We start from the raw sequence: 25,951 nt of genomic DNA, 5'->3' as shown, positions 1-25,951 counted from the left end.
TCTTTAAATAAGTCATACATATGCTGAAATGGCTCCTCACCCAACTCCTATATTCCATATAAGCAGACTGAATACTACATATCTGGGGGGGAGTGAGTAGTTAAGCACGTTGATGTTTGTATATACAAAAGGGGATGTTAAAGGGGATGGGGAAAGTGTGGGGGCCCCTGGTGGGGAGGAGTCACATGGAGAGTCATGTGGGGCAGTCAGGTGCCCCACCCTTGTGTCCCTCCCATGAGTGCAGTACTGGCAAGAAATGATTTCTACCTGCACCATTGGGGGGAAGGAGGTGGTAGCAGCAGCGGGGCAGGAAGGACCACTTGTGCCCTGAAGGCACGCAGCATTGCCCCCCTGAGCACCGTGCCCTGGTATGCAATTCATGTTCGTTTAAAAAAAAAAAAAGGCACGGAAGGGGCTCCTGTCCGGGAGCATGCGAGCCGCTTGCACGCACTAGCCCAGGATGGCCAACCTGTGGCTCTGGAGCCATGTGCAGCTCTTGAGAAGTTAATAAGCGGCTCCTTGGCTAGGCGCAGACTCCCGGGCTGGAGCTACGGGCGCCAACTTTCCAACGTGCCGGGGCAGGGTGGTGCTCGCCGCTCAACCCCCGGCTCTGCCACAGGCCCTGCCCTCACGTCACCGCCCCCGCCCCTCAGCCTGCCGTGCCCCCGCTCCTCTCTCCCGCCCCCGCCCCCCCGGAAACAGCTGATGGGCTGCGGGTGGGCAGGAGGCGCTGATGGGGGGCTGCTGAGGTATCGCTGTGGCTCCCTGACCCAACACGCAGCTCCGCGGACGCTGGTTTACACCCCGGGATATCCCCACTCACGGGTATCCCGGCTGGGCTCGGGCAGGGAAGCTGCATAGCTTCCCCTGGAGGAAGAGCGAGGCCCTTGGCGAGCGGGCTCCGCCGCTCCCCCTAGAGCCTGTTCCAGAGGCGCCGTCCCTGGCAGTGGCGCCCGCAGCCAGGCACACGTTTGCCGCGGGGTTTACGGCTGGCAGGGGCAGGGGAAGCAACGCGAAGATCCAGCGCCACCCACTGAGATTTGGCCCGGCGGCGCCGCCGCCGTCACGACGGAGGGGCAGCTGGGACAAACGTGAGCGGTTCTCGTTTAAGTTGAAGGGAGGGTGGTTCTGCGGGGCACATAGTGTGAAAACTGCTGCCGGCAGGTGCCGCTGGTCGCCGGCTCAGCTCACAAGCCTGGAATCACAGAAACATCAGACTGGAAAGGACCTCGGGTCTGTTCAAACGATTAGCAACCGAAGAAAGGGACCGCCAACACTGCGCATGCGCAGCCGCTGCTGCCTGCGGTGCTGAGACATTTCGCAGCAGAGGCTGAGCTTTTGTTTCACGCTCTCTTCATTTGGCGTCCGCCGACTCGCAACCTTCCCCTTTAATTGCCACCTCCCCTTTTACATGGCCGCCTTCTATCTGTTGGCCCTGTCGGCTTTGGCGCGAAAATTTTGCCGGGGAACATTTGGAAGAGGCGGGGCACGGGGAGAGGCGGCCGCTGATTGGTCCATGGCGCTGCCCGCTGGCCACGTGGGGCTCCATCCGTGGCGCGCGAGTTGCTCCTCTAGCCCTTCTTGGACCGGTGGAGGTGGGAAGGCTGAGCTCGAGCCATGGACCTCGCGGCCGGGGATGCGGGGGCCGCGCACCAGCAGCTCCGCGATGAGGTGGCGGAGAAGTGCCAGAAGCTGTTCCAGGACTTCCTGGAGGAGTAAGTGCCCCCGCGCAACTGCTGCGGTGCCCCCCCGGGCGGAGACGTTCCCTGCAGGAGCCGCGAGGAATTGGCGGGGGACGGGGCGGTGCACAGGCGGCCTTGCGGCTGCTCTGAGGTGCACGACCCGGCTGTGACCCGGCGTCGGGAGAGGCGCCTTCCTCCTCAGCCCTGTCTCCCCACAGCGCGCCCGGAGGCCTCCCCAGCGCCCGTAACTCGGTCTGTTGAAGCCACGGACGCTGCGGGGTGGAACGTCCTGGCTCGTCGGGGTCCGGGCGGACGAGAGCGGGGTCATTGCGACTGCTTGACGGGGGCTGAAGTCTCTCGGCATCTCGCTGCACTGATGCTGCCTCTCCTCGTTAAAACCATACACACCTGAGCTTGTTTTGTAAGCTCTCTTTTCGCAACTGGTTGGTGTCCATTATGTTTGACCTGAGGGGGGAGAGTGTCTTCCCTCTTGGTTGACTTCTGTTTGAGCATTCCCTTGTTAAAGCACAGTATAATCCCAGAGGGTTTACAAATTAATAAATTCTTAGATTCTATATGAGATTTCCTTGTACCTTACTCACTTGTGCTTTGCTCTGTGCGTTTGGATAGCTGTGCACAGACGATGCTAACGCTTGACAGAAGTCAGCCTTTATTTTGTACCCTCTGTTTCCTGTACGATCATGCACATGTGACACACAAAGGTTACTGTTAGCAAGACTGCCAAAATCATTTTGGCCTAGATTTGAGCTGCATTTAAATTTGGTGCTCCATAATATCTCATTGTCCTGAATAGTGAGTCTCTTCTAAGGCTTGTGAGAGAGAATGTGGGTCTCCCTTGGGTTATTTTAAGTTTCCTAGAGACTGCTTTTTTTCCAAGTCATTATCAGGAATATTTGTTCAATAGCTGTTAATGAAGCTTTGTACAGTGTGGTCGAAGATTCCTTCATCTCTTGGTTGCTTAAGTTTCATTTTTCACATTCGAGGTTCAGATTAGTTGTCCAAGGGGTCTTCAATCAAAAACAAAGGCTGTCACATGGTGCTATTCCTCATATAATCTGTAACAATCATAAGGAAAGAAAACACATTTTACCTGTGCAGGTCATTGTTAAACTGTAAATAAAATGCTGTCTGGGGAACCAGGTATGTGAAATACAGATCCAGTTGTATGTATTCATGTTGAAATCCCCATTTGTGGATCAGTGGACAAAGGGGCAGGAGGAAACTTATATTTGGCAGTGACATTTGCAAGTGCTAGTGGTATATGGCCTTTTTCTCCTACCCCCTTTACACAGGGCACTGAAGAACTGTATTCAGTTGCTGTTTGGTATACAGTACTGCAAAACTTTTCTCCTGAAATGCTGTCCCTTTCAGATTCCAGAACAGTGATGGGGAAGTCAAATACTTGCATGATGCTGAAGAGCTAATCCGCCCAGAGAGGAACACGTTAATTGTGAGCTTTGTGGATTTGGAGCAGTTCAATCAGCAGCTCTCTACAACTGTCCAGGAGGAGTTCTACAGGTAAGGTTCACCTGAGAACTGGACAACTATGACCTGGATATTACAGTGAACTCCCCCCCCCCCCCCCCCCATTACATCAGAACTTTCTGCTGACTGGCCCCATTACTAGTTCTGCCCACTTCAGGTGCTGTGTTCAGAACTATCACCAAACATGGGGCAAATAGGCAATTGCGTTTGTGCTGTGGGGAAAACTAGATGTACAATATGGAAATACTAAATGAATCCACCCATCATAGTACTCGCTACTTTGAAAATACTTTATTGAGCTAGTTGCTGGTTTCTGGTCTCAACATTTGATTCAGGCTAAGCTTGACCCTAAGGCTAAGAAGACTTAGGGCTTGTCTACACTGGCATTTTACAGTGCTGCAACTTTCTTGCTCGGGGGTGTGAAAAAACACCCCTCTGAGCACTGCAAGTTCAGCGCTGTAAAGTGCCACTGTAGAGAGTGCATCAGCGCTGGAAGCTATTGCCCTCATGGAGGTGGCTTTTTTAATAGCACTGGGAGAGCTCTCTCCCAGCACTATGCTGCAACTATACAAGCCACGTTAAAGACGTGAAGTGAAGACGTGCCCTTTAGTAGTGAAATAAGCTTTACCCAAACATCTTTTTTAGAATGAAGAGCAAAATTGTGGTGTATCACAATATTTCATATTTGGCATATTTATACTTGCTTACATGTGTCCTGGCATGCTGTAAGCCAAAACTTACACATATATGAGGGAGACATTTGACTGGTTGTAAAGGGGAAAGGAGTTTATGTAATTTCTGTAAAATGTGAAATTCTTTCCTGTATTTCAGAGTTTATCCTTATCTGTGTCGAGCAGTGAAGACTTTTGCCAGAGACCATGGAAATGTTCCTCCAAACAAAGACTTTTATGTTGCATTCCAAGATCTACCTACCAGACATAAGTAGGATATATTTTTTTTCATAGTTGAAACACATCGAGCTGGACTAAGGAGATGTAGTATAAAGAAGGTTTGACAACAATAAACACAGGATGGAGCAATAAAAATTTGAATAAATTAATAGATTCCTAAACCAGAAAGGGACCATTGTGATCATCTAGTCTGACGTCCTGTGTAACACAGGCCAGATAACTTCCCCAAAATAATTCCTAGAGCATATCTTTTAGAAAAACATCCTAGTCTTCCACAGAAATATTTTCCAAGCCGTCCGTCGCTTGTAAATAGACGAGCGTTCTGTGACTTGTCTATTTTTAAATCAGTTTAAAACATGTTTTTTTTCAAAACACAGCTCTCATACATTTGTAATGCTGACTTAAACTTTAGAAATCATCCAGATTATGTTCTTTATCACAGATAATTTTAGAAACACAGAGTAAATGTGCACCGTGCATTAATGCTAAGCATGATATCGGCAGTAACGTGTCTGTTCTAGAATTACATTGGTGTGTTACTGAATGCTCTTAACGACCCCAGTTAAGTAAAGCACTTAAGCATGTGTTTAGATTCCATTGTATTATTTAGAACATAAGCACATATTTATCTTAACCGCTTAAGTACTTTGCTGAAATGGGGTATAAAACTGCGGAATGCCAAGTCACCTAGGAATTGAATGGCTATTAATCTGATATTTTTAACAGAATTCGAGAGTTGACATCAGCCAGAATTGGCTCATTGATGCGTATTAGTGGACAGGTGGTACGTACCCATCCAGTTCATCCAGAGCTTGTAAGTGGAACCTTCCTGTGTCTAGACTGTCAGACAGTGATAAAAGATGTGGAGCAGCAATTTAAATATACACAGCCAAACATCTGCAGAAACCCAGTCTGTGCCAATAGAAGGAGATTCCTGCTGGACACAAACAAATCGAGATTTGTTGACTTTCAAAAGGTATTTCCATGGCTTCCCTAGAACTCTGAGTGTATGAGTTAATGCTTTCTGCATATTTAGAAGGTGCTACTGCCACTAGTCCACATTTAATCTTGATTACATGGAGTAAGATATTTTGCAGTCCTAACATAAGGCACTGGAACTTATAGGTGGCTGCTTTCTATCTTCAGAAGATGTATTTTTAAAAGTGTCTGAAGATACTGGTGGGACTAAAGCAATTTTTGGACTTGAGATGCTTTATTCTTCTATAAATAAAAAACAAATTTTAAGGCAGGAGAGCTTCAGTGTCAGTTTCCCATAATAAGCAAGGTAAAATATACAAATATACTGTTGGCTTTTTTCTATCCAGCTACAACAGAGTTTAACAGTTATTAACTTTGGTTATGATTGAGTTATATTTAATATGGACTGGTTCAGATGAGCAAAGCCAACCCATTTTATCAGGCTTTTAAAAAACAATAGCCTTTGTCTCTTTCTATGCTGAAATACTTATTTTTTAAAACTTGGTTCAATGAGAGTGATATTTTGAACTTAATTTTTTTTTGTTTTGTTCCTAGGGTGCATAAAAATTGGTCATTTTTGGAAAATAAAATGTATTTTTAAAAATTGAAATGATTTTTTTTTAATTTTGTTTAAATTTTTTCTTTTAAAAAGTAAACCTATTTATAATCAGAATTTAATACAAAACATGTTAAGCCCTACACTTGTATAGTCTCTCAAAATATTTTAAATGAAAAATAAATATGCTGTTTTGTGTTTGATTACATTCCAGCTACTGTCCTAATACAGTTTGACACAAATCATGAACAAAAAATTATCTAATAAATAAGCAATATATCATTCACCATTTTCTAACATACTAAAAATGCACATTAATAAGAATCTGAAAATATTAAAGCTATATAATTGCTTAAATCAATGTATATTGTTATAATGTACCCTCCTAGGAAGCAAAAGATGTACTAAATCTAGTGTAAAGGCTCTATTTAGTTGTAAATCAACATGATTTTCTAATGATTATATTAACCAATGTGAATATTTTCTTTCTTTAGAAAATAACTGAAGTACAAATGGAAAAGTTGATTAAAATCTACCTAAATTGAGGCTTTCTACTTGGCGTTTTAAATTGCCTTGATTTTTAAATCAATACACCCTCCTTTTTTACAATGTTTACTGTTTAGATCGGGCCTAAATTAACTTATGCACTCTTTTTGAGGAAGGAAAAGATTGATCTCTCTGTCTGTCACTGCAAGGCATTTTCCCCAGCCCTCAAATAATTTTTGTGACTCTCTTTTGCACCCTATCCAATTTTTCCAGCATCCTTAATCCTCTGTTCCAGTAGGACATTTTTAAATAGTAACCTTTCTTTTAGTTAAAAGGAAGTGGCATGATTTTGTTATGAATGAAGCTTCCAGAGGGCAAATGCCATTTCCCCACATATTAGATCTCGGAAGTTTAGAAATTAAAGTAACTTGTCAGTTTCGGCAGAGCATTTAATATTCTCTTCTTCTTCAGGTTCGCATTCAGGAAACGCAGGCTGAACTGCCGCGAGGAAGCATTCCTCGCAGCGTAGAAGTTATCCTGCGTGCTGAAGCGGTAGAATCAGCCCAGGCTGGTGACAAGTGTGATTTCACAGGATCGCTGATTGTTGTGCCTGATGTAGCTCAGCTATCCACCCCAGGTACACTGCTGACTGTAAATGGTGACTTAAGCTGTCCTGTGTACGTACTTGAAACAAAATTAAGACTCTTGTTCATATGGCAGGTGTGCGTGCAGAAACTGGTTCTCGTGTCAGTGGTACAGAGGGTTATGAAACTGAAGGAATCAGAGGACTTCGTGCTCTGGGCGTCAGAGATTTGTCCTATAAACTAGTCTTCCTAGCATGTTACGTTGCTCCAACAAATCCACGGGTAAGTATTGAAAGAAAATAGACTTAAAGATCTGGCTTGAAGAGAGTTGTGGGTTTTTTGCCTCTCCTAGAGCGTGAGGCTTCAGTTTATATCTGTTTATGATTTTTGCCCTGGATCTGATGTGTTGCAACTGTTCTGTTCCTCTTCCATCTTGGTTTATGTAGCAAAGTCTCTCTTCCCATGTCTTACTTTGACAGGGTCTGTCTGACCTTTTCTGCCCCCTGCTAGAGACATCAATGTCCTGACACTCCCTGCACAAGGAAAATCCACTCAGTTTAAGCAAACCAACAAGATAGTCCTCCAGAGGCCTAGAACAGCCAAAAGGAAATACTGACCATTCAAAAACCAGCAGGCCGTTTAAGAAGGTGTGCCTGATTTTGCTCAGGGGCAGAGCTGGGTGAGACTGGGACAGAGGAGGAACTCCTCAGGGATAACCCAGAACTCAGGTTCACATCAGGACCTTGCCCTAACCACTGCAACTAAGCACATACATTTTAAGGTTGCATTTTTTCCTCTTTGTCTAAAGGTACAGACAGCTGAAACCTGAGTTGCTGTTTTTTTACTTACTGTTTAGAGACTGACACCAAGTTTACAGCACAGACTGCCCTGTTCCAAGCAGGCAGCCAAGCCTTGCAGACTCTGGCAGGGAGCACCTGCAGTACCATACTTGAGCCTGAAGGGGTTACTAGAGAGCAGTCCCGCCTCCTGCACTTATACTTCAGAGGTGTAACTATCTGGCCCACTGTCGAGTTTTAAAATAAGAAGGTAGTAAATGATCCATCTCCTTCTATCCAGTTATACATCTTGGCCCGTCTCTCCCAACATCTCCTCCTGGGTGTCTTAAGGTCATCTTAAATGTGACATGAACAAAACCAAGCTCCTGATCTTGAAATTGTGGATCTTTGGGTGCTCCCACGTACAAATGAACTAAAAACAATTTAAAAAACTATCTGTGGCTAAGTTTTAGCATCACATGAGTTATGATGCATAATTCCACCAGCAACTTGACATCTTCATAGGCACAAAGACCATTTGAATCCTTCCTAAATCTGCTGGAAGCAGAAGTATCCTTCCTCTAGTATTAGTGATATGCTTTCCATTTGTAATTAATTTCAATAGAGAATTAAAAGGACAGTTTTAGCACAGACTCCTAAACCCCTTTCACCACTGAATTCTCTTTTTGCTATGTGCAAAATGCTGCATGTGGCTCCATTGCTTTGGGAGTGAAGGGGTTCGGTGGTATTACTAGAAAAGAAAAGGATGTTCCAAATGTATTTTCTCCATGGAAATAAAAAAACAAAACTTAAATTCCTCAATTTTTGATTTCCCCTGTTAAACAAGCCCCCATGGAACAAAAACCTTGTTTCTCTTCTCGGTGCTAAGCTTGTGTGATTTCAAGCCTATAGTTTTTCTTTTCTTTTCTTTTCTTTTTTTTTTTTCTTCTCCAGTAGCTGCTATACTTTGCATTTGTATCAAGTTACCTCACTATCACTTTCTAATTTGTGTTTAGTTTGGTGGGAAAGAGCTCCGAGATGAGGAACAGACTGCAGAGAGCATTAAAAACCAGATGTCTGTAAAGGAATGGGAAAAGGTGTTTGAAATGAGCCAGGATAAAAACCTTTACCACAATCTCTGTACCAGCCTCTTCCCTACTGTACATGGTAAGAGTCCAGCTGTTATGGCAGGGTGAGCAGATTGTATTCTTGACAGTATCTGCTACTGCTATTCAGTCATGTGTTGGGATAGGTCGAAGACATGTAACTAATATCTCAAATCCTCCTGTCTAGTTTTTATGGTGCTCTGTAAGAGGATGTTTTTTTATTTAATATTTCTGAATGAAATTCAATCAGAACAGTAATCTCCATCACAGGGTGACCTCTTTTTATTTCTAGTTGTTCAGTAAACCCTACAGCCTAGCAGTTGGATACAAACTTTGCCTGATATAGACACTCTTAAGAACATCCAAGGGATAGGACTTCACATATCTCTCTTCTGAATGTAGTGTGTGAAATACTGTTCAGATAATAGCTGCAATTTGATAGTAAGCCATTTTGACACTGGCTCAGAATAATTGCTTGTGAATTCACTTAGGTTCCCCTGTCTTTCCGAAAAAGTTGATCAGCTGAATTTCTGTCCAAAGATTTGGGGCCACTATAGCACCAAGGAAATCATCTTCCTTGTGATTTGCTCTACGGTGAAATTGCATCAAGCATATAAATGCTGTTTCCAGTGCATGTTCAAAGACATGAGATTTTAAAATTCCATTGGGCAGAATTTTTATCTACACAAAGTGTAACATCCCAAAGCTCCATTATGGGCCTTCACTAGAACTTCTCTTTATGAGGCAGGTAATGATGAAGTGAAACGAGGGATTCTACTGATGCTCTTTGGAGGAGTTCCGAAGACAACTGCAGAAGGCACTTCATTGCGTGGGGACATCAACGTTTGCATTGTTGGGGATCCAAGTACAGCCAAGAGTCAGTTTCTCAAGTAAGCATCTCTTTAAAATCCAGCACTTAAATGTTGCCAGTTGTAACCAGAGCTAGGAGTGTATGTTGGGAGAAAGTTGTAAAGCACTTAATGCATATGGGAAGGCAATGCATTTGCCTCCTAAGCTAGTACTTTGATATGTATAGTCAAGAACTTTAAGGAGCACTGGCAAGTAGTTGAGTTAATCTTGTAAGGCTTAAATATTTCTCCTCCTTCAAGTTTTACTGTATCCCAGAGAGTAAAAAAAAATAAATCTTTGAGTCAAGCCATACTTGAGGCATATCTGTGCAGCATATTTGTTCAGCCTTAAGTCAGGTAGAGAGGAATAAGTTATTTGAGCATCTGTTTCCAGAACCATGCAAACATCACTGAATATTTTTGACATACAGAAGTAAACAATAAACTCTGTTGGCTACACCATATGAACAATGTGGTGGTGATGACATTAGATACCAAAAATGAACTGGTGCTTGACAAATCTGGTAACAAGTGTTGCTTTTGAGAGAATTTGAGTAATAAATGCAGTATATTTTTATTTCTCTTTACAGCAGAAATAATAGTTCATACTACCCATTTTTAGAAAATAAACAAGTAAATTTATTGTTTAATATTTGGTAAATTAAAACATCAGATATGCCATGATGCATTATTTTTATGGGGTTTCCACTCACAGCATAGTTTAGAGGAATGAGCATAGATTTTGGAATAGGAAGAATTAAATTCTAATTCCAGCTCTACACTGACTTGCAGTGAGGCCTTTGACAATTGTTAAACACACCTGTGTTTTTTCCTCCACCTGTAAGATTTGTATACTTTACTTCTGAGGTCCAGTAGGTATTTTTAGAGGCATAGCACTCGGAACACGTCGGGGAAAGTAACTATGTGGATTGTGTTTAGTAAGGAACAGCCTGTTGTAAATTCTCAATTACTGAGGGATAATCTACACTCACTGCTGTATTTGTTTTCCGCAAGCTACTCTTAGTATAACATTTGAGAGATGTACCTAAATATTTGGATGCTAATATCTAAACTGTATTGTTAAATTTATTAACCTAAATTTGGGATATTGCAGATTATGTACTATATGCATTTTATGACTTTTAAACCAAACTTTATACTTTGATATATAGACACTCTTTCTTGATCCTGTGTATTAGATAACTTTAACATTAGCTTTAATAAAAACTTTTAGTGAGACTACATTTACTTGGATTTATTAGTTTTATCTTCTTGTTTTTAAAGAACAGAATAGGTACTGTTTTGGCCTGATAGAGAGGTAGAAGGCATCACTGTGTAAAAGTTCTTGTATCTGCACCTCTTGCAACATTTCTAACAAAAGTGGATAGTTAGTGCAGACTAATCACTTATTGGTACCTCTCCAACAGACATGTAGAGGAGTTCAGTCCCCGTGCTGTGTACACCAGCGGGAAAGCCTCCAGTGCTGCTGGTCTAACAGCCGCTGTAGTGAAAGATGAGGAGTCTCATGAATTTGTCATCGAAGCAGGAGCCCTGATGTTGGCAGATAATGTAAGTCCACTAATTAAAATCTGAAGTGGCATTTAAGAATAGTAGGATTCCAGTAATTCCCTGTGTTGTTTTGATTCACTTTTTATACAATTTTGCAAAAGTTTTGTCTTTTCTGGTCTAGCTGCTGTAGAAGTTGGATGATCTTATTTCTATACTCTTGTTTTAGGGGGTTTGTTGCATTGATGAATTTGACAAAATGGATATACGAGATCAAGTTGCCATTCATGAAGCAATGGAGCAACAGACTATATCTATAACAAAAGCAGGAGTTAAGGTAACTTGCACCATTCCTTGCAGAGTGTGCATGCATATTTGTGTATTTGTAACATATATGTTTAATTAAAGGTTACTTAGGGGAAAGTGAGGCTCAGGAAGGCTATCTGTAAAACTAAGAAACCTATCCTGAATGCGTTGAGCCTTATATAATAATTAAAAAGTGCCTGCTGCAATATTTCAGATACTACTATCTTAACTGTTAAAATGATTACCTTTAATGTGAACTATATATCAGGGAAAAGTACTAGTTAGCCAAAACTCTTTTGTGGCATCATTTCCTCTGTTTTTGTTGTGCTTCTGCTGTCAGTAGAGGTTCCCTCTAAATCAATGGGGATATTGCAAAGTATGTGGCTGCATTAGCAGACAGATGGCTAAATTCTATACCTACCAGTTCGAAGAGAAGCCATAACTTGTTGCGTTCCTTTAGCAAGTGACACTGACATGTCACACATTAAAGCTTTGGTAATTTTTTTCTTCTTTCATTGTCAGGCTACTCTGAATGCCAGGACCTCCATTTTGGCTGCAGCAAACCCAGTTGGTGGGCGTTATGACAGATCAAAATCTCTGAAACAGAACATAAATCTGTCAGCTCCCATCATGTCCAGATTTGATCTCTTCTTCATTCTTGTGGATGAATGTAATGAGGTAAGTGCAGGGGCAGTAGCTGTCAGTAGCCTTTTCTTCGGACTCTCTCTCTCTGCATTCTACAGAATTACAAGGCTGGAAATACAAATCTACTGTACAAATTATGCTCATTAAGATGTTGACCTTTAAAATGTCTAGTAGTTTGATTTAACTTGTGCTTTGGCTGGTCACTGAAGCTGTGACTGCTGCCTATAGTCCACATGGTATTTGCCTTGGTGTGGTGACACTACAGCTTACCATATTATCTGTTTCCTTGTACTCCCCTGTCAGTCTGTCTATCCATCTTTTATGTTATCTTAGACAGCCTTATACCCCATAGAATTTGCAGTCTTTTTGCTTTTTGTACCCTGTCTAGCACAATGGTTTTCCTATCAGTGACAGTGGGTCTTAGCCTCTATGATAATACAAATAATAAGAAAATGAGATGTAGAAAGCGATTGCCTTTCTTTGTACCCTTCCCTAAGATTGACACTCTAATCAGAATTGAGTTGATCGAATACACAAAAAGTAGTCTGAGATGAAGGGAAAAGAGAATTTAGAATTCCCACACTGCCAAGTTCCTGAGTCTACCACTGGTTTGGCTAAGACATTATTCATAAAGTAAAGTTCCAAAAAGTCATGGCCAGTCTCATATATGGGTTTTTTACTATCTCTTCCATCTCTTTAAAACTGTTAATGTTTCCAGTGGTGTGCTATGGCATAGAGTTTTGATAGTTTAGCTTCTGGAAAAAGTAGCTGTCATCAAGGGCACGAATGGGGGAGCAGGAACTGAAGGAACCGTGTCCCTGTTGTGTATTAAGTTGGTGATGGCTTCACTGCTATGTGAGAATGATCTAACAAAGCAATGACTTCGTAGGTTACGGATTATGCCATTGCCAGGCGCATAGTGGATCTGCATTCCAGAATAGAAGAATCCGTTGATCGTATCTACTCATTAGATGATATCAGAAGGTACCTGCTATTTGCAAGACAGTTTAAACCGAAGGTAACTTTACTTTTTATATATTATCTTAGAATACAGAAAGGTCTAAGGAACTGAAGTTACTCTACTTAATGCTTTCTTTGTGCAGATAGGGAGTAAATCAATGAACTGATCCCACAGTATAGCAGTTAATTAAGGTGTGGTGTGGAAGCTTGGAATATTTTGGATCCACTTGCTCTCCTTATAAATGCCAGAGCCCCAGACAGCACAGCTGAGATTGGGTTTAAAAACTTGAGATGAGTGTCTGTCAGTACCAAAAGCAAATGAAGAGCTTCATTGTGTTTAATTCATATTTCTGGGTGTGGGAGAATAATCATTGCCTCAACAGTATCTGGTAATTTGGAGTTTAGCAACTCGTTGCTTAAGCAACTGGGTTGAACAACTCTTTTGTTTTGAAAGATTACTGCACATAGAAAAATGTAAATTTGAACATAACTGAAGCAAATTCTTTGTTGTTTATTCAAATTTCAACTTTAAAGTGGCTTCTAGAATTATGCAGTGGAACTTTCGGAAGTTCCACTAATGGAAGCAGTATACTTATGCCAGTTCATTATGAACAAATGTACCATCTTATTTCAATCAGATTTCTAAAGAGTCAGAGGACTTCATAGTTGAGCAGTATAAACGATTACGTCAACGGGATGGCTCTGGAGTTATAAAGTCATCCTGGAGAATCACAGTACGACAACTGGAAAGCATGATTCGACTGTCTGAAGCTATGGCCCGAATGCACTGTTGTGATGAGGTAACACGTAGCTTTAAAAAAAATTTTTAAACAGCTGCATAAAGGCAATTAGCATTTTGGTCTTGAAACTTGACAGTGATACTCTGAATTTACTTTTTCCTGGCCATTTTCTTCCCCAGCTTAAAATAAGGTCTCTGATTCAGCCCAGTACTCAGTTGTATGGCATGTCGGCTCCTCTTTCATGCTGCTGCCTTGTTCTCCCATATATAAAAAAATCTCTAGATGATGTGGGGTATGTGTGTGTAGAGGTACACTGTGGCTCACATTTTCAAAGTTAACTGAGATGTATGTGATCTGCCTGATTGGATATTAATTCATATGCTTGGCAATATTAATATAAATATTCACTGCTCATCAAAACATGTAAGGAAGGAGAAGGACAATGTTGTGAAGATCTACACAATATACTGAGGTACAGCTCCATTGGCTTTGTGATTGAGTGGGCGTGGGAGATGTTGCCACTCTCTTCTACCCCCAATCAAGAAGGAGCCACCCGGCAGTGCATCTAAGCCTCGCTGACGGATTGCCAAGTATAAGGAGCCCAGCAGAGCCTGTGTGTGTATTTGAACTCAGTGAGGGGGAGCCAAGGCTAGGGAACCCAAAGAACATGCATGATAATATTTATGCAATTGTTCAGATCTACTGAATGTGGTTTCTTATATGGATGGGATTTGGAAAACTTCACTACATTTTTTTTTTTTCCATAATCTAATCCCAGTTTAAAAACCCATCTGTTTCAGTGTGAATATAGGATTAACACGATTTTACCGATTACTGTTTGAATTTGATGCATTTTGTTCTAAACTGATATGATATCCAAAACCTGTCTGCTAGTTACGTTCTAAAGATAAATTTAGTTTTTAAAAACAAACCTTGCAGCCTATAGTCGGGCCAATGAAGATGATTCTAGTTAACTTCTTTCTGGTTCCAAGGGGAACACACTTCAATTATAAACATTCTTGAATACCGTTGCCAGTCAAACATCACAGGATTGTGTTGGTTTATTAGAAACCTGAAAGTGAAACAAGCGAGTTTACATTTTTATTTTTCAAGTAGTGTGCAAAAAAACCCACTAGTGAATAGTGAAAGTGTCACTTTCTAAGAAAAGGTTAGGATTATCTGTAATTTAGGTAATGTTGCTTGTCGTGTTAAGGGTCGATGTCCCATCAAAAGTCATTAAGTGACCTTATAAAAATGTCATTGTGGGACTCCATGTCCATTGTCTCGATGTTCTCTATGTGGGCTCAGTTTGAACAAAAACTTTTCTAATTGCCAGCCCTGAAAACTCACCATCAGCAGGCTATTTATTCCTCAGTAATCCTATGCAAATTTTCTGAAAGTCACAAGCTGTCAGAGGCATAGTTTGGCCTTCAGAATCCTTATAGTTTATGGCAATTGCATGAGAGAGAGAGAACCCACCTTGGTTGTCAGCTGAGAGTGAGTTTCTGGGGCTGGCAAAAAAAAACAAAACTCCTTTTGATGTAGGATTAGTGAGATGTGGCTATGGAGACCTCTGCAATGCCATTTTTAGTCACTTCTCAGGGTAGAATCGCAATCTGAAATACAGTTCTTAGGTTCTGAACACGTGAATATGTTTCGCAAATCTCTCCCAGGTTCATCCAAAACATGTGAAGGAAGCATTCAGGTTATTAAACAAATCTATCATCAGAGTTGAGACTCCAGATGTCAATTTAGACCAAGATGACGAACAGCAAATGGAGGATCAGGAGGCTGAAGATGGAGTCAATGGTAAGTCACCTGCTGACAGTTTCTGGCTTTGCTTGTGAATGGGAGGATGGACCTTCCAATGTTTAGTGCTTAATTGTTTGACACAGTGCATCTGTTCTTTTGTTTCCTGCTTCACCCTCTGTCCCTACTTTCTCATGCTCTAGTGGCTTGAGTAGGGGATTGTACTTAATTCTGCCACTGTCTTGCTGTGATCTTGGGAAAGTCACACTGCTTCAGCTTCTAGATCAGCGTAATGATGCTAATTAAACTTTATTCATAAAAATTGTTGATGCAGATGGTGCAGATGCTCCAACAGGTGGCAACGGCCTTGTGAATGGGATCAGTGACCACTCTGAGGATGCAAACAAAGATGCAGCCCCAAAGGCTTCCATGAAACTTGGCTTCTCTGAATACCGCCGAATCTCTAACCTCATTGTGCTGCACCTCAGGAAAGCAGAAGAAGGTAAGAACTAATTTCAAAACTGTAAAGTGAATGGGCTACATCATCACAGATGCTCTTTGGTTATATTGTAGTGCAGGGCTACAACTCTGATCTGGCATTTGTCAGTAACAACATAGCTGGTTCATGTAACAAACTTAGTTTGGGTCCGATTCCACATTCGCAGCATTGGCCCACTGCCATTCAGGTCAATGAAGCCATAATGCCAAATTCAGTATCATTCCAGCATGACTTTAATTTTAAGACAGCAGAATGAAAGGGCTTCCCCAGTGACCTCAACACTCTTTATTAGAAAGATTGAACCAATACTAGAAAATTACAAACAGTTTGTCAATCCAGTATGTATTGTATCGAAGCATACTTCATGAGACTGCAGAACAAATTATTTGCCAGGACTAACATCTGAGTTATCGGACCGGTACACAAAATAAAAGCAGAAGTTCAAAGAAGACCCATTCACTGAGGATATCATTGCAACTGGCAAAGAACTGGTCTCTGCACTAAAAGGAAAAACAGCAGTAAAGGCAGACTCTCACTGAGAGTATGGACATGACCCACGGCAGGAAGAAAGCATAACCACCCAAGGAAGGCAAAGCAACATCTCCTAGAAAATGGTAGGGCACTGAACAAACAACCTAAGATGCAGCTTAAGTGGCAAGAAGAGCAGGAGACTTTTGTATACTGAATTAACCTTTGGAATTAACGCCCTTAATAATGGCAAAGCTGCTGGCCTAGTCAGCGTTCATACTGAACAAATCAAATGCTTTGGACGAGCAATAAAGAACGGGTTAATTAGGTTGCTCAGACACATACAAAGTATCCAAGATCTGGCAACAAGCATGTGTTTGTGGCACTCCTGAAGCTGGGGAAGGGTACTGTGGAGCTGAAGAACTTCGGATCTATATCACTACTATGTCATCTCCGCAAACTGTAAGAGCATCTCATCCTACACCGCCTGTCACAACTTGTTGAAAAGGATCTAATCCTAGAGCAAGCTAGATTCCGCCCAGGCAAGTCATGCACCTGTCAAATGCTGAACATCACTCGATACATTGAAGATGGTTTTGAAAATGGTATGGTAACAGGGTCAACAAACATAGCACCAACCAGCAGCATATGACGCAGTAAATCACTGAAGTCTCCTCACTAAAATATACAACATGATGAAAGGTCACCAACTTGTACAACTGATGATGTTTACTAGAGAACTGATGTTTTTACATCAAACAACACGGCAAGTGGAGCCTATGGTGGCAACAGAAAAACTGCCTACCAAAAGGGAGCATACTCTCCTCAATACTTCTCAGCATCTATGTGAATGATCAACTCAGAGCTGGTGCTAGGCATAAGCAGACCGAGCAGTTGCTTAGGGCCCGAGCAGCTCAAGGGCTATTAGTTTTTTATTATGCATTGTGGGGGGCAAAAATGCATCTGCTTAAGGCTCCCAATAGGCTAGCACTACCTCTGGATCAATTGGCAAGAGCAATTTTTATCTTGCCAACGACCTAGGTGTCTCTGCCCAAGCCATGGCTCTTGCCCAGATCAAAGCTATGCAAACATCAGCACTATCTGGGCTCTGTCTGTTACACCGAGAATCAAGTGCACGCCAGCACAGCCAAAATGTAAGTCCTTCTCTTCAATTTTTGGAATCGTGAGGCCAGTAGACAACTCGGCATCATCAGGAATGGGATATCACTTGCCCACTGTTGGAATCCTGTCTACTGTGGAGTGATGCTAGGCCGCATTTTCTCATTCAAGGCACAGGTGGAGAAGGCAAAATTAGTGCCCAGAAAGATTGCTAATTGTGGGGATGGTTCCCCATTTTGAATCCAAGTGCCACTGCACTTACACCTCACTATTTGAGGGCCAAATACACGAGTCTGATGTGGAAAAGATCGGCTCATGCAAAGCAGCTGGATCCTGTACTGAATGACAGCTGTCGCTACATCACAAGGTGTCTAAAACCAACAAACATGAACAGCCTTTATGTGCTTGCTGGAGTTGCTGCACCGGATATCAGGAGAGTGGTCACAAGCAAAATTGAATGATTATGACAGGTTGAAGATACCAGACATCTGCTACATTTTGATACATGGCCTCCCTAGCAGCAACAGAACTGCTTAAAAAATCAGCAGCTACGTGACTGGAAATGTAGCGCACACAGCTCAAAATACTCAACAAGGATGTCAAAATGCACATTGAGGTTGCCGAACACCTTCCCTCAGATACAGAGAGAGATTGATAGACCAGGATATGTTTAACTAGCTTCCAAACAAGAGCTGGAAGGTCAGAAGTGGGGCTATGCTAATGATCCAGACACATGTGATTCCAGTGAAACACACACCATTTGTTGGTCTGCCAGCTTTTGGAGGAACTGTGCATCATGGAAGATCTCACCAGGGCTACAGACCAAGCCATATTATGTGCCCAACGCTGGAGAAACCTATGATTGTGGTAAAAGGACACAAGAAGAATATCCTGACAGACAGTACAACCTATTCAGAAACCAAGTTCACACAAATCCCATGAGGAAACTTCTCTTAGGTTAGACTTTGGGTTCATTAATACCCAGTCATCTAAACCAAAGAGTGTTGATTTGAAAGTTGGGAGAAAGGCTGCATGGTTTGTCTTAATGAATTGGGTGGGAGGCCCTTTTTCACAGCACTGTGGATCACAATATGTCAGCTGAAATGAGGTCACTGCAGGGGTGAAACATGGCAGCTGTTTGACAATAATATAGCAATCCTACAGAAGAAATTAAGATTGGAAATGAAGACTGCAATATCCAGTTAAAGCTGCAAAAGCACTATAGGTAGACAGAATGTGCAGTTATTACAGTAGACACTAGTTTCTTCCTTTTTGGGCAGAACAGTAATGCTTTCATTTCGTTGGCTTTACTTTGAGGAAACTGGACAGCGCTGCTTGCCACTGCTTCTTACCTTTTGAATCTTCAAGCTGATGTTTTTTGCCAGACAGCTTATTTAGTTTGTGAGCTGCATGGATGGGTAGAAATGAGAGCTTCAATTCTCAGTCTAAATGTGACTCCAATGTGATTCTGACATGTAATGTGTCATCAGACACCTCTCATTTCCTGGAAAATCAAAACTCCTTGATACAAATAATCTGAGAGGTTATTTTGGGTTTCTCTTATCAACATTGTAAATGTTATACTAAGCCTTCTCTTTGACAGTTTGATTAGTATCCTCCTGCTGCTGTATGTTTATGCAATCTGGGGATTGGCATTGTAACTAGAATAATCTAGGTTTCTTTTTTCCTTGCAGAAGAGGATGATTCCTCATTAAAGAAGAGTGATCTTATTAATTGGTACTTAAAGGAAATTGAATCAGAAATAGAGTCTGAAGAAGAGCTTATAAATAGAAAGAAGATCATAGAGAGAATCATTCATCGACTTATACACTATGTATGTATGCAGTTGCATGGATATTTTAAAGGGTTTTTAGCTTATAAATGTTTTTTTTGTTGGTATGTTTGACAAGTTAGGAACGTACAGTATCTCTGTGTGCAGGCACCAATAATTGGTGCTGTATAAATACCTAGATATCTTTGTTAAAACTCCGGTCATGGAAGGAATGTCAGAATTACAGGCTAAGGACCTAGAAAAGGGGTGAGTGGGTGTGAGTAAGCTTCAGGTATTACATTCTTTCCTTTTCCATGTATTAGTAGATTTCCTTTGTCCTGCTGAATTGCAAACAAGAAAGGGTTAATAGCAGGCAGTGATACTCCCTGAAGCTTTTCATGGACTGCAGTTTCTAGGGCCGCTATTTTTCTTGTAGCGTCTTTGAGGCATTCAGTAAATAATGTGAGCCTCCCAAGGAATGGAACTTTCCCCTTCCCTTTGCCCATGTAGCTGAAATATTATTGTGATTTAGGGTTCCAGGGCAGGCCACGCTGAGATTGCTCAGTTAGAGCAAACTGCAAAGAATGGGACAGACAGTTCCCCAGACTGGTGGTTATTCTGATACTTAGATTCACCAGCCAGCAACAAAATAGCTTCACCAATACCTTACTGGTTTACCCAGAAGCCAGAAATACAGTTTTCTTAAAGCAACCTAGCCTTGAGCTCTTACCCAGACAGCCAAGTCAAATACAATGAGGATTACTGAAAATCTTATTCATCATATAACTTATTCATCATATTACCCACCAGGTCAATGAATATTTCAGATCTTACCCAAAGACACGTTTACAGCCAATTCTTGTTAACTAAACTAAAGTTTATTAAAAAAAGGAGAGAGTGAGGATTGGTTAAAAGATCATTACACATACAGACATAAATAGGGTTCTTAGGTTAGTTTCATAGTAAAGATGGTGAGCTTTAGAGATGCAAAGAGTTCTTTTAGAATTAGTTCCATAGGTCAGAGTCCAATGTCCAATATTAGGGTGACCCAGTCTGGAGCTGGGGACCTCAGTCTTGCGACTCAAACTTCCCCTTATGAAGCTTAAGCAAATCTGAGATAACGGGATCAGGGCCCAAGAGCTCTTTTTATAGTTCTCTGGCAGGCCATCAGTAGCCTCTTGACAGCAGGCATTCCTTGGGGGAAGAACAGTGGCTTTAAAGTAACCTATTTCCTATGTATACACAGGTAACTAGTTGCGTTCATCAGCATAAGGTAATTATCGATTAAGCAGTTGAGAAACAGTTTACTACAGACTTCAAAGAGAAATATAGTCAATAATGTTCTTACACCCAAGTTCTATCTAAATGTTAATATTCCCTTTTGATCTCTGAATCAATAGATATAGTAACAGACAGGAACAGTCTCTTTACATGGTTAACATCTAACAAGATATAAGTAAACACAATCAGTTTTACCTCTAATTCTCTAACAACATGGGTTTGCAGTTCAAAGCTCTAATCTATGTGGCTATGTTAGCTATTTATAAGGAATAGCCCTAGTTGCCATTTATATACTTTTCTAATATGTGTTTAAAGATTGAATTTAGGTCATTTAGCTTGCTAGTTGCTTAACCCTATCTGGCTCAGTGTCACAGTCCTCACTCCTGAGTTTCTCTGCCATGGTGGCGTAACTCGCTCTCTGGAAATTAGACTTTCTATATCTCTTTTCTCTCTGTATTAAAACGACAGCTGCCAGAGGGATGCTGAGAAGTCAGTTTTAATCAAAAGCCTAACTAGAAAGTACTGCTTGGTCTATACTTGGCAAGAAATGCTGCTTCTCACTATGGCAATGTTTGGGGCAGGCAAGTCTACTACTTAAAACAGTGTAAAAATGTTGCTAAATTGGCTTGCTATGTAAATTCTACAGGGCCAAGAGTTACTGTTTTTAGGATTTATCTACCTTGGGAGGGCAACGATTCCTGACTAAATAGATTGTTAATTTGGAATAAGGCACTCTTATTCTGAAATAGTCCTCCTCAAGGCAAATCCTAAAGGGACGTAACCTCCTTGCAGATCAAATGCCATCCAGATTGATCTCCAGCAAGAAATGGGTTGGCTGTTCAGTCTCTGTGTCATTGGCAATCTTATTGTGCCGACAGAAGTTTTTGGTGACTATGTGATTGCCAACCATGTATGGGCATTCCATGGTAAATGGACTTTTTAATTCGTTAGTCTTCCATGCTAATAATATATCCATACCAAGAAAGCTGTCAAAACTGAACCAGTGCTGATGAAGGTAGTTGCTGGGTTTGGCTATGAATATCCTCATTGCTGATTTTGTCCTGCCACTTGATATGGAGCAAATGACCAAGACTATGAGAAAAGACCACATTGATCCAGTGCTCTTCAGCCTTCCTTAGTGCCCATTCCTAATTTCACTGTCATACAAAAGAGTTGGTGTAACTGTAGGCCTGTAGATACACAGCTTTGTAGAAACTTTGTTGTCACAATTTCTCCATAGAGGCCGTTTAAGGGCCTGGAATATGGCAGCAACTGCTGCTGATATGAGCATCCGCATCTTGTGAATATCTTCCATGTGGTCTGTAATGCTTCCTGAGTATTTGACAGTTGCCACCTACTCCAATATTGTGACGAGGCAGTTTAATACTGAGCTAGTTGTAGTCAGATGCTGGAGGCTGATAATGGCCAGGGACTTGGTTTTTTCCATATTAATAACGAGGCCAGTGCATGTTGCTTTGTGCCCAACCAGATCAGCCATCATCTGCAGCGATTCACCAAACCGACCCAACAAAGCAGTGTCATCAGCATATTCAGGGTTTTGAAAACAAAATGGTATTTATCTTAATGCCACCAATAGCTGCCACTTCATGAGATGAACATGCCTGGAGCGTGTTTATACAGCAGCTGACCACGTACAACAATCTGGTGTATTATCCTTGTAGCTGAAATGGCTAAGAGCTTGTCCCAGCTGCTGAGGCAAAAGTGACCAATGAAACCTTGTGAAAAGGCAAACCCAGTATTCTGGAATAAGTGTGTCCACAAATGGAGTTAATCAAGAATAGTTAATTTGCTTCATGATTCCAGATTAACAAGATTGGATTTAGATCCCTATAGCTGGTTTCAATGCTGAGACTTGTAGAGGGGTGAAGTAGTGCTGTGTTTATACAGTAAATGGACACTTGTAATGGTGGCAGGTAGTATACAAATTTCAGGCCTGATTTTCACTTACACTACTCTGGTAGTGTAAAAGAGGCCTCTTAAAGTGGATAAATTTGCCCACTTCAAGGCAATTTTACAGTGTCAGAATAGTGTAAAGTGTCTTAGGGCATGTCTGCACTGCAACTGAAAGGGTGATTCGGGTTGGAAGAGCCCTGAGGAGGTCATCTAGTTCAACCCCCTGCTCAAAGCAGGATCAGCCCCAACTAAATCATCCCAGCCAGGGCTTTGTCAAGCTGGGCCTTAACCTCTAAGGATGGAGATTCCACCACCTCCCTAGGTAACCCATTCCAGTGCTTCACCACCCGCCGAGTGAAATAGTTTTTCCTAATATCTTACCTATACCTCCCCCACTGCAACTTGAGACCATTCCTCCTTGTTCATCTGCCACCACTGAGAACAGCCTAGCTCCATCCTCTTTGGAACCCTCCCGTCAGGTAGTTGAAGGCTGCTATCAAATCTCCCCTCAGTCTTCTCTTCTGCAGACTAAATTAGCCCAGTTCCCTCAGCCTCTCCTCATAAGTCGTATGCCCCAGCCCCGTAATCATTTTTGTTGCCCTCAGCTGGACTCCTTCCAATTTGTCCACATCCTTTCTGTAGTGGGGGACCCCAAAACTGGACACACTACTCCAGTTTAGGTAAGCCTATCTATATTGGCTTTAATCTAGATATCGCATCTTAAAAATAGCAGTGAAGATGTGGCTGAACAGGCTTCAATGTCTTATTGACACCCAAGAGGTTCATCAGCAGAGTTGGAACCATTAGTTTTTCCACCCTGACCTCAGCCATTTCAGCTAATGGAATAACTGGTAACAAGAGTAGGTTGTCATCCTCTGTGTGGACCAGCATTAGAGAGGGATGAGATACATGCTTTTCCAGTGGCTTTCTCAGGGATTTCCCAGCATCAAACAAATCGTGAGACTCTGGAATCTTGGGTTCCATTCCAGCCTCTGGAGAGAAGTGAGCTCTAGTCAGCACAGACTCCTGCCCCATCCCCTCCAACTTGTCCAGTATATTCCTCACACCTGACTCCTTGTACCAGTTCTGTTCTCCACATTTACCCAGTCTCAGTCTGTCTCTCTCAGGTCTCTCATTCCAGGCCTAGTCTCTCTTGCCCAACCAGTCCCAGTTCTCCTCTGACTAATCAGATCTGTCTCCCCTAACTCCAGGTTCCCCACGGATACCAGGTCAGTTTTTCTCTCGCCTTACCTGCTAGCCCGCCCCTGGTCCCACTAGGCTCCTTGTCATGATTTGCCCCTTTCCCTGTTCCTGGTCTGGCTCTTGTCTCCTCTGCATTTGAGTCAATTGACTTTCTCCTCCATACTGCCTAAGTACCAGGAAGGGGGGCATTGAATTTACAGGAAAGGCAGGATCCTTGCCCTCAGTTCCACTGCCTGGCTCCACCTCCACTTGGAGCAGCCATTACAGGGAAAGTTCTGTTTTGACCCTGTAGCCCCCGACCGAATGGAGCATGCTCAGTTGCTCTGTGAGGATGGCGCACGTGCAGTCCAGGCACGTGTATGAGCTGTCCTCAGAAGATGAAAAGTTTGGAGATTTTAGCTGCTAAAATCAAAGTCTTTACTGAGCATGTAGGAACTGTGAATTTATCTCTTCCCCCCCGCCCCCCCCCCCCCAAAATGTATAACTTGGTCAAATTTGGGCAGATTTTCCTAGGGATAGCAAAGCACAAATCCCTAGCACCTAAATTTCAAGTCCCTACTCCAAATTATGAGGCACAAGAACTGTTCAAAGAAAAGGTCACCAAAATGTTTTACATGGATAAACCAAAAAATTTTTCCCCCCCAGTCTCATTTTTGGGAGTAGCTGAACCATTTTGGCTGAAATTTTCAAAATAAAAATTCATCTGAGACATACCCGGCATGGAAAATTTCAGCTTAGATGGCTAAGGCTTGGTAATGTTATAAACAATTTAAAACATTCTTATAAAGGAAAGTATTGAGCAACTTTTAATAATAGGTGGTGCTACCTGCCCTGCCTATAAGAAGGGTCAGCTGCTCTAAGAGGCGAAAAACTACCAGAAGAGAGCCTGTGGAATTTGTTTCTCTGCAGGGGAGAATTGAAGCAGACAGTGTGTACAATGGAAGAGTGGGGAGAGAAGGGGACAATGGAGTCTGGGTAGCATGAGGACTAGGTGAAATAAGGAAGGGTATGCAGGATTAAAGGGGTAAAAGTAGTAGTGAACCACTTCCTTGGGAGGAAGGCTGATCCAGTTATTAGAGCACTAGGCTATGGGAGACCTGGATTTAATTCCCTGCTCCACCACAATCATCTTCTGACTGTTGGCAAGTTGCCTAGACCCAGATCCCCAAAAGTATTTAGGCATCAGACTCCTGTTGAAATCTGTGTCTCAGTTACTGCATCTGCACTTGGATATCATAGCAATGGGGGTACCATATAAGTTCTCAAGATAGAAACGTGTAGAAGGGAGGTGAGGGAAAAGATGAAATGAAGTGCAAAAGGGAGTTGACTTTTTCTTTAAAAAAGAACAAACACTTACTGCATTAGAATTATCTTTGAAAAATAACTGTGTTCAATATTAAGGCTTTAAGCCTTTGTGTGAGTAACGATTTTTGTGTCTGTTTCAGGACCACATTCTAATAGAACTCACCCACACTGGGCTAAAAGGCTCCGCAGAAGGAGAGAGCTTTGATGAAGACCCGTACCTGGTAGTTAACCCCAACTATCAGCTGGAAGACTAGGGGTTGTAACATACCATAGTAGGACTTAATTTGTTAATTGAATGTTGGAAATGCATTCTTTGTACATTGTTGCAATACTTGCTGTATAGCTAAATTCTTAAATTTGTATGAACACTTTATTGTGGTGTGGAGCAGTACTCTTAGTAATACATGATTCTTCATAGATATTCAGCATTTCTGAAACGTGGTTTTATATAAGTGACACATTATATAATGTTTCTGTGGGTTGTTTTGTTTTTTTTGTTTTGTTTTTTAATGATCTTCTTCCAAACAAGGCAAGGTAAGGCAACATGAGATCTCTTCGGCATGGAGCTATCCAGATGCTTTTTTAACAGTGGGGAAATTTGCACCATTCTTCTCTAGTATCTGTTAGTGAGATTTTATGATGTAGATTTTTACAATTCTGTTTTTCCTATTAAATAAATAAAAATTTGTTAAATGTCTGTGGGTGTCTTGGGGGATGGCTTTGTTCTGAGACTGGGTGCTGTTTCACTTACGAACTTTCCTCTTACTCTGCTCTGCAAGCTGAAAATAGTATAAACACTTGTATTTCAGACAAGTTTTACCTTCACTGTCTAGCTGATGCTATTTGTAGAAGGTTTTCCAATATCAGGTAATTAGAAAATCTGACTTTCAATTTATTTTAAGATATACTTTGTTGCATGTTTAAAGTAAAACAGTCAAAACAGAGACAGGTCCAAAATATGATGTTGCCTGATTAGGGCAGATAGTCTTGTCTTTGGTATACTCCCTGGTTTGTGAACTGGCAGAAAATTACAGCCACAGGACGAATGTGGA

The 25,951-nt window shown here is 41.9% G+C and overlaps 1 protein-coding gene across 1 annotated transcript; it reads left to right on the top strand.

Annotated features, from left to right (window-relative positions):
- The first annotated feature begins 693 nt into the window (after nucleotides 1-693).
- On the top strand, nucleotides 694-25,522 carry MCM6 (minichromosome maintenance complex component 6). The gene is made up of 17 exons (XM_074966802.1): nucleotides 694-1,715; nucleotides 3,075-3,221; nucleotides 4,020-4,130; nucleotides 4,826-5,075; nucleotides 6,591-6,756; nucleotides 6,840-6,985; nucleotides 8,496-8,646; nucleotides 9,334-9,475; nucleotides 10,861-11,002; nucleotides 11,169-11,276; nucleotides 11,768-11,923; nucleotides 12,780-12,908; nucleotides 13,489-13,650; nucleotides 15,264-15,399; nucleotides 15,674-15,841; nucleotides 19,120-19,259; nucleotides 25,040-25,522. Exons 1-17 carry the CDS (start codon nucleotides 1,618-1,620, stop codon nucleotides 25,151-25,153), a joined length of 2,466 nt encoding a protein of 821 aa, XP_074822903.1. The 5' UTR covers nucleotides 694-1,617; the 3' UTR covers nucleotides 25,154-25,522.
- The last annotated feature ends 429 nt before the right edge of the window (nucleotides 25,523-25,951 follow it).

The sequence above is a fragment of the Natator depressus genome, chromosome 11, assembly GCF_965152275.1.
Source record: "Natator depressus isolate rNatDep1 chromosome 11, rNatDep2.hap1, whole genome shotgun sequence".
NCBI lineage: Eukaryota > Metazoa > Chordata > Testudines > Cheloniidae > Natator > Natator depressus.
This window is presented reverse-complemented; position numbering and strand designations above follow the sequence as displayed.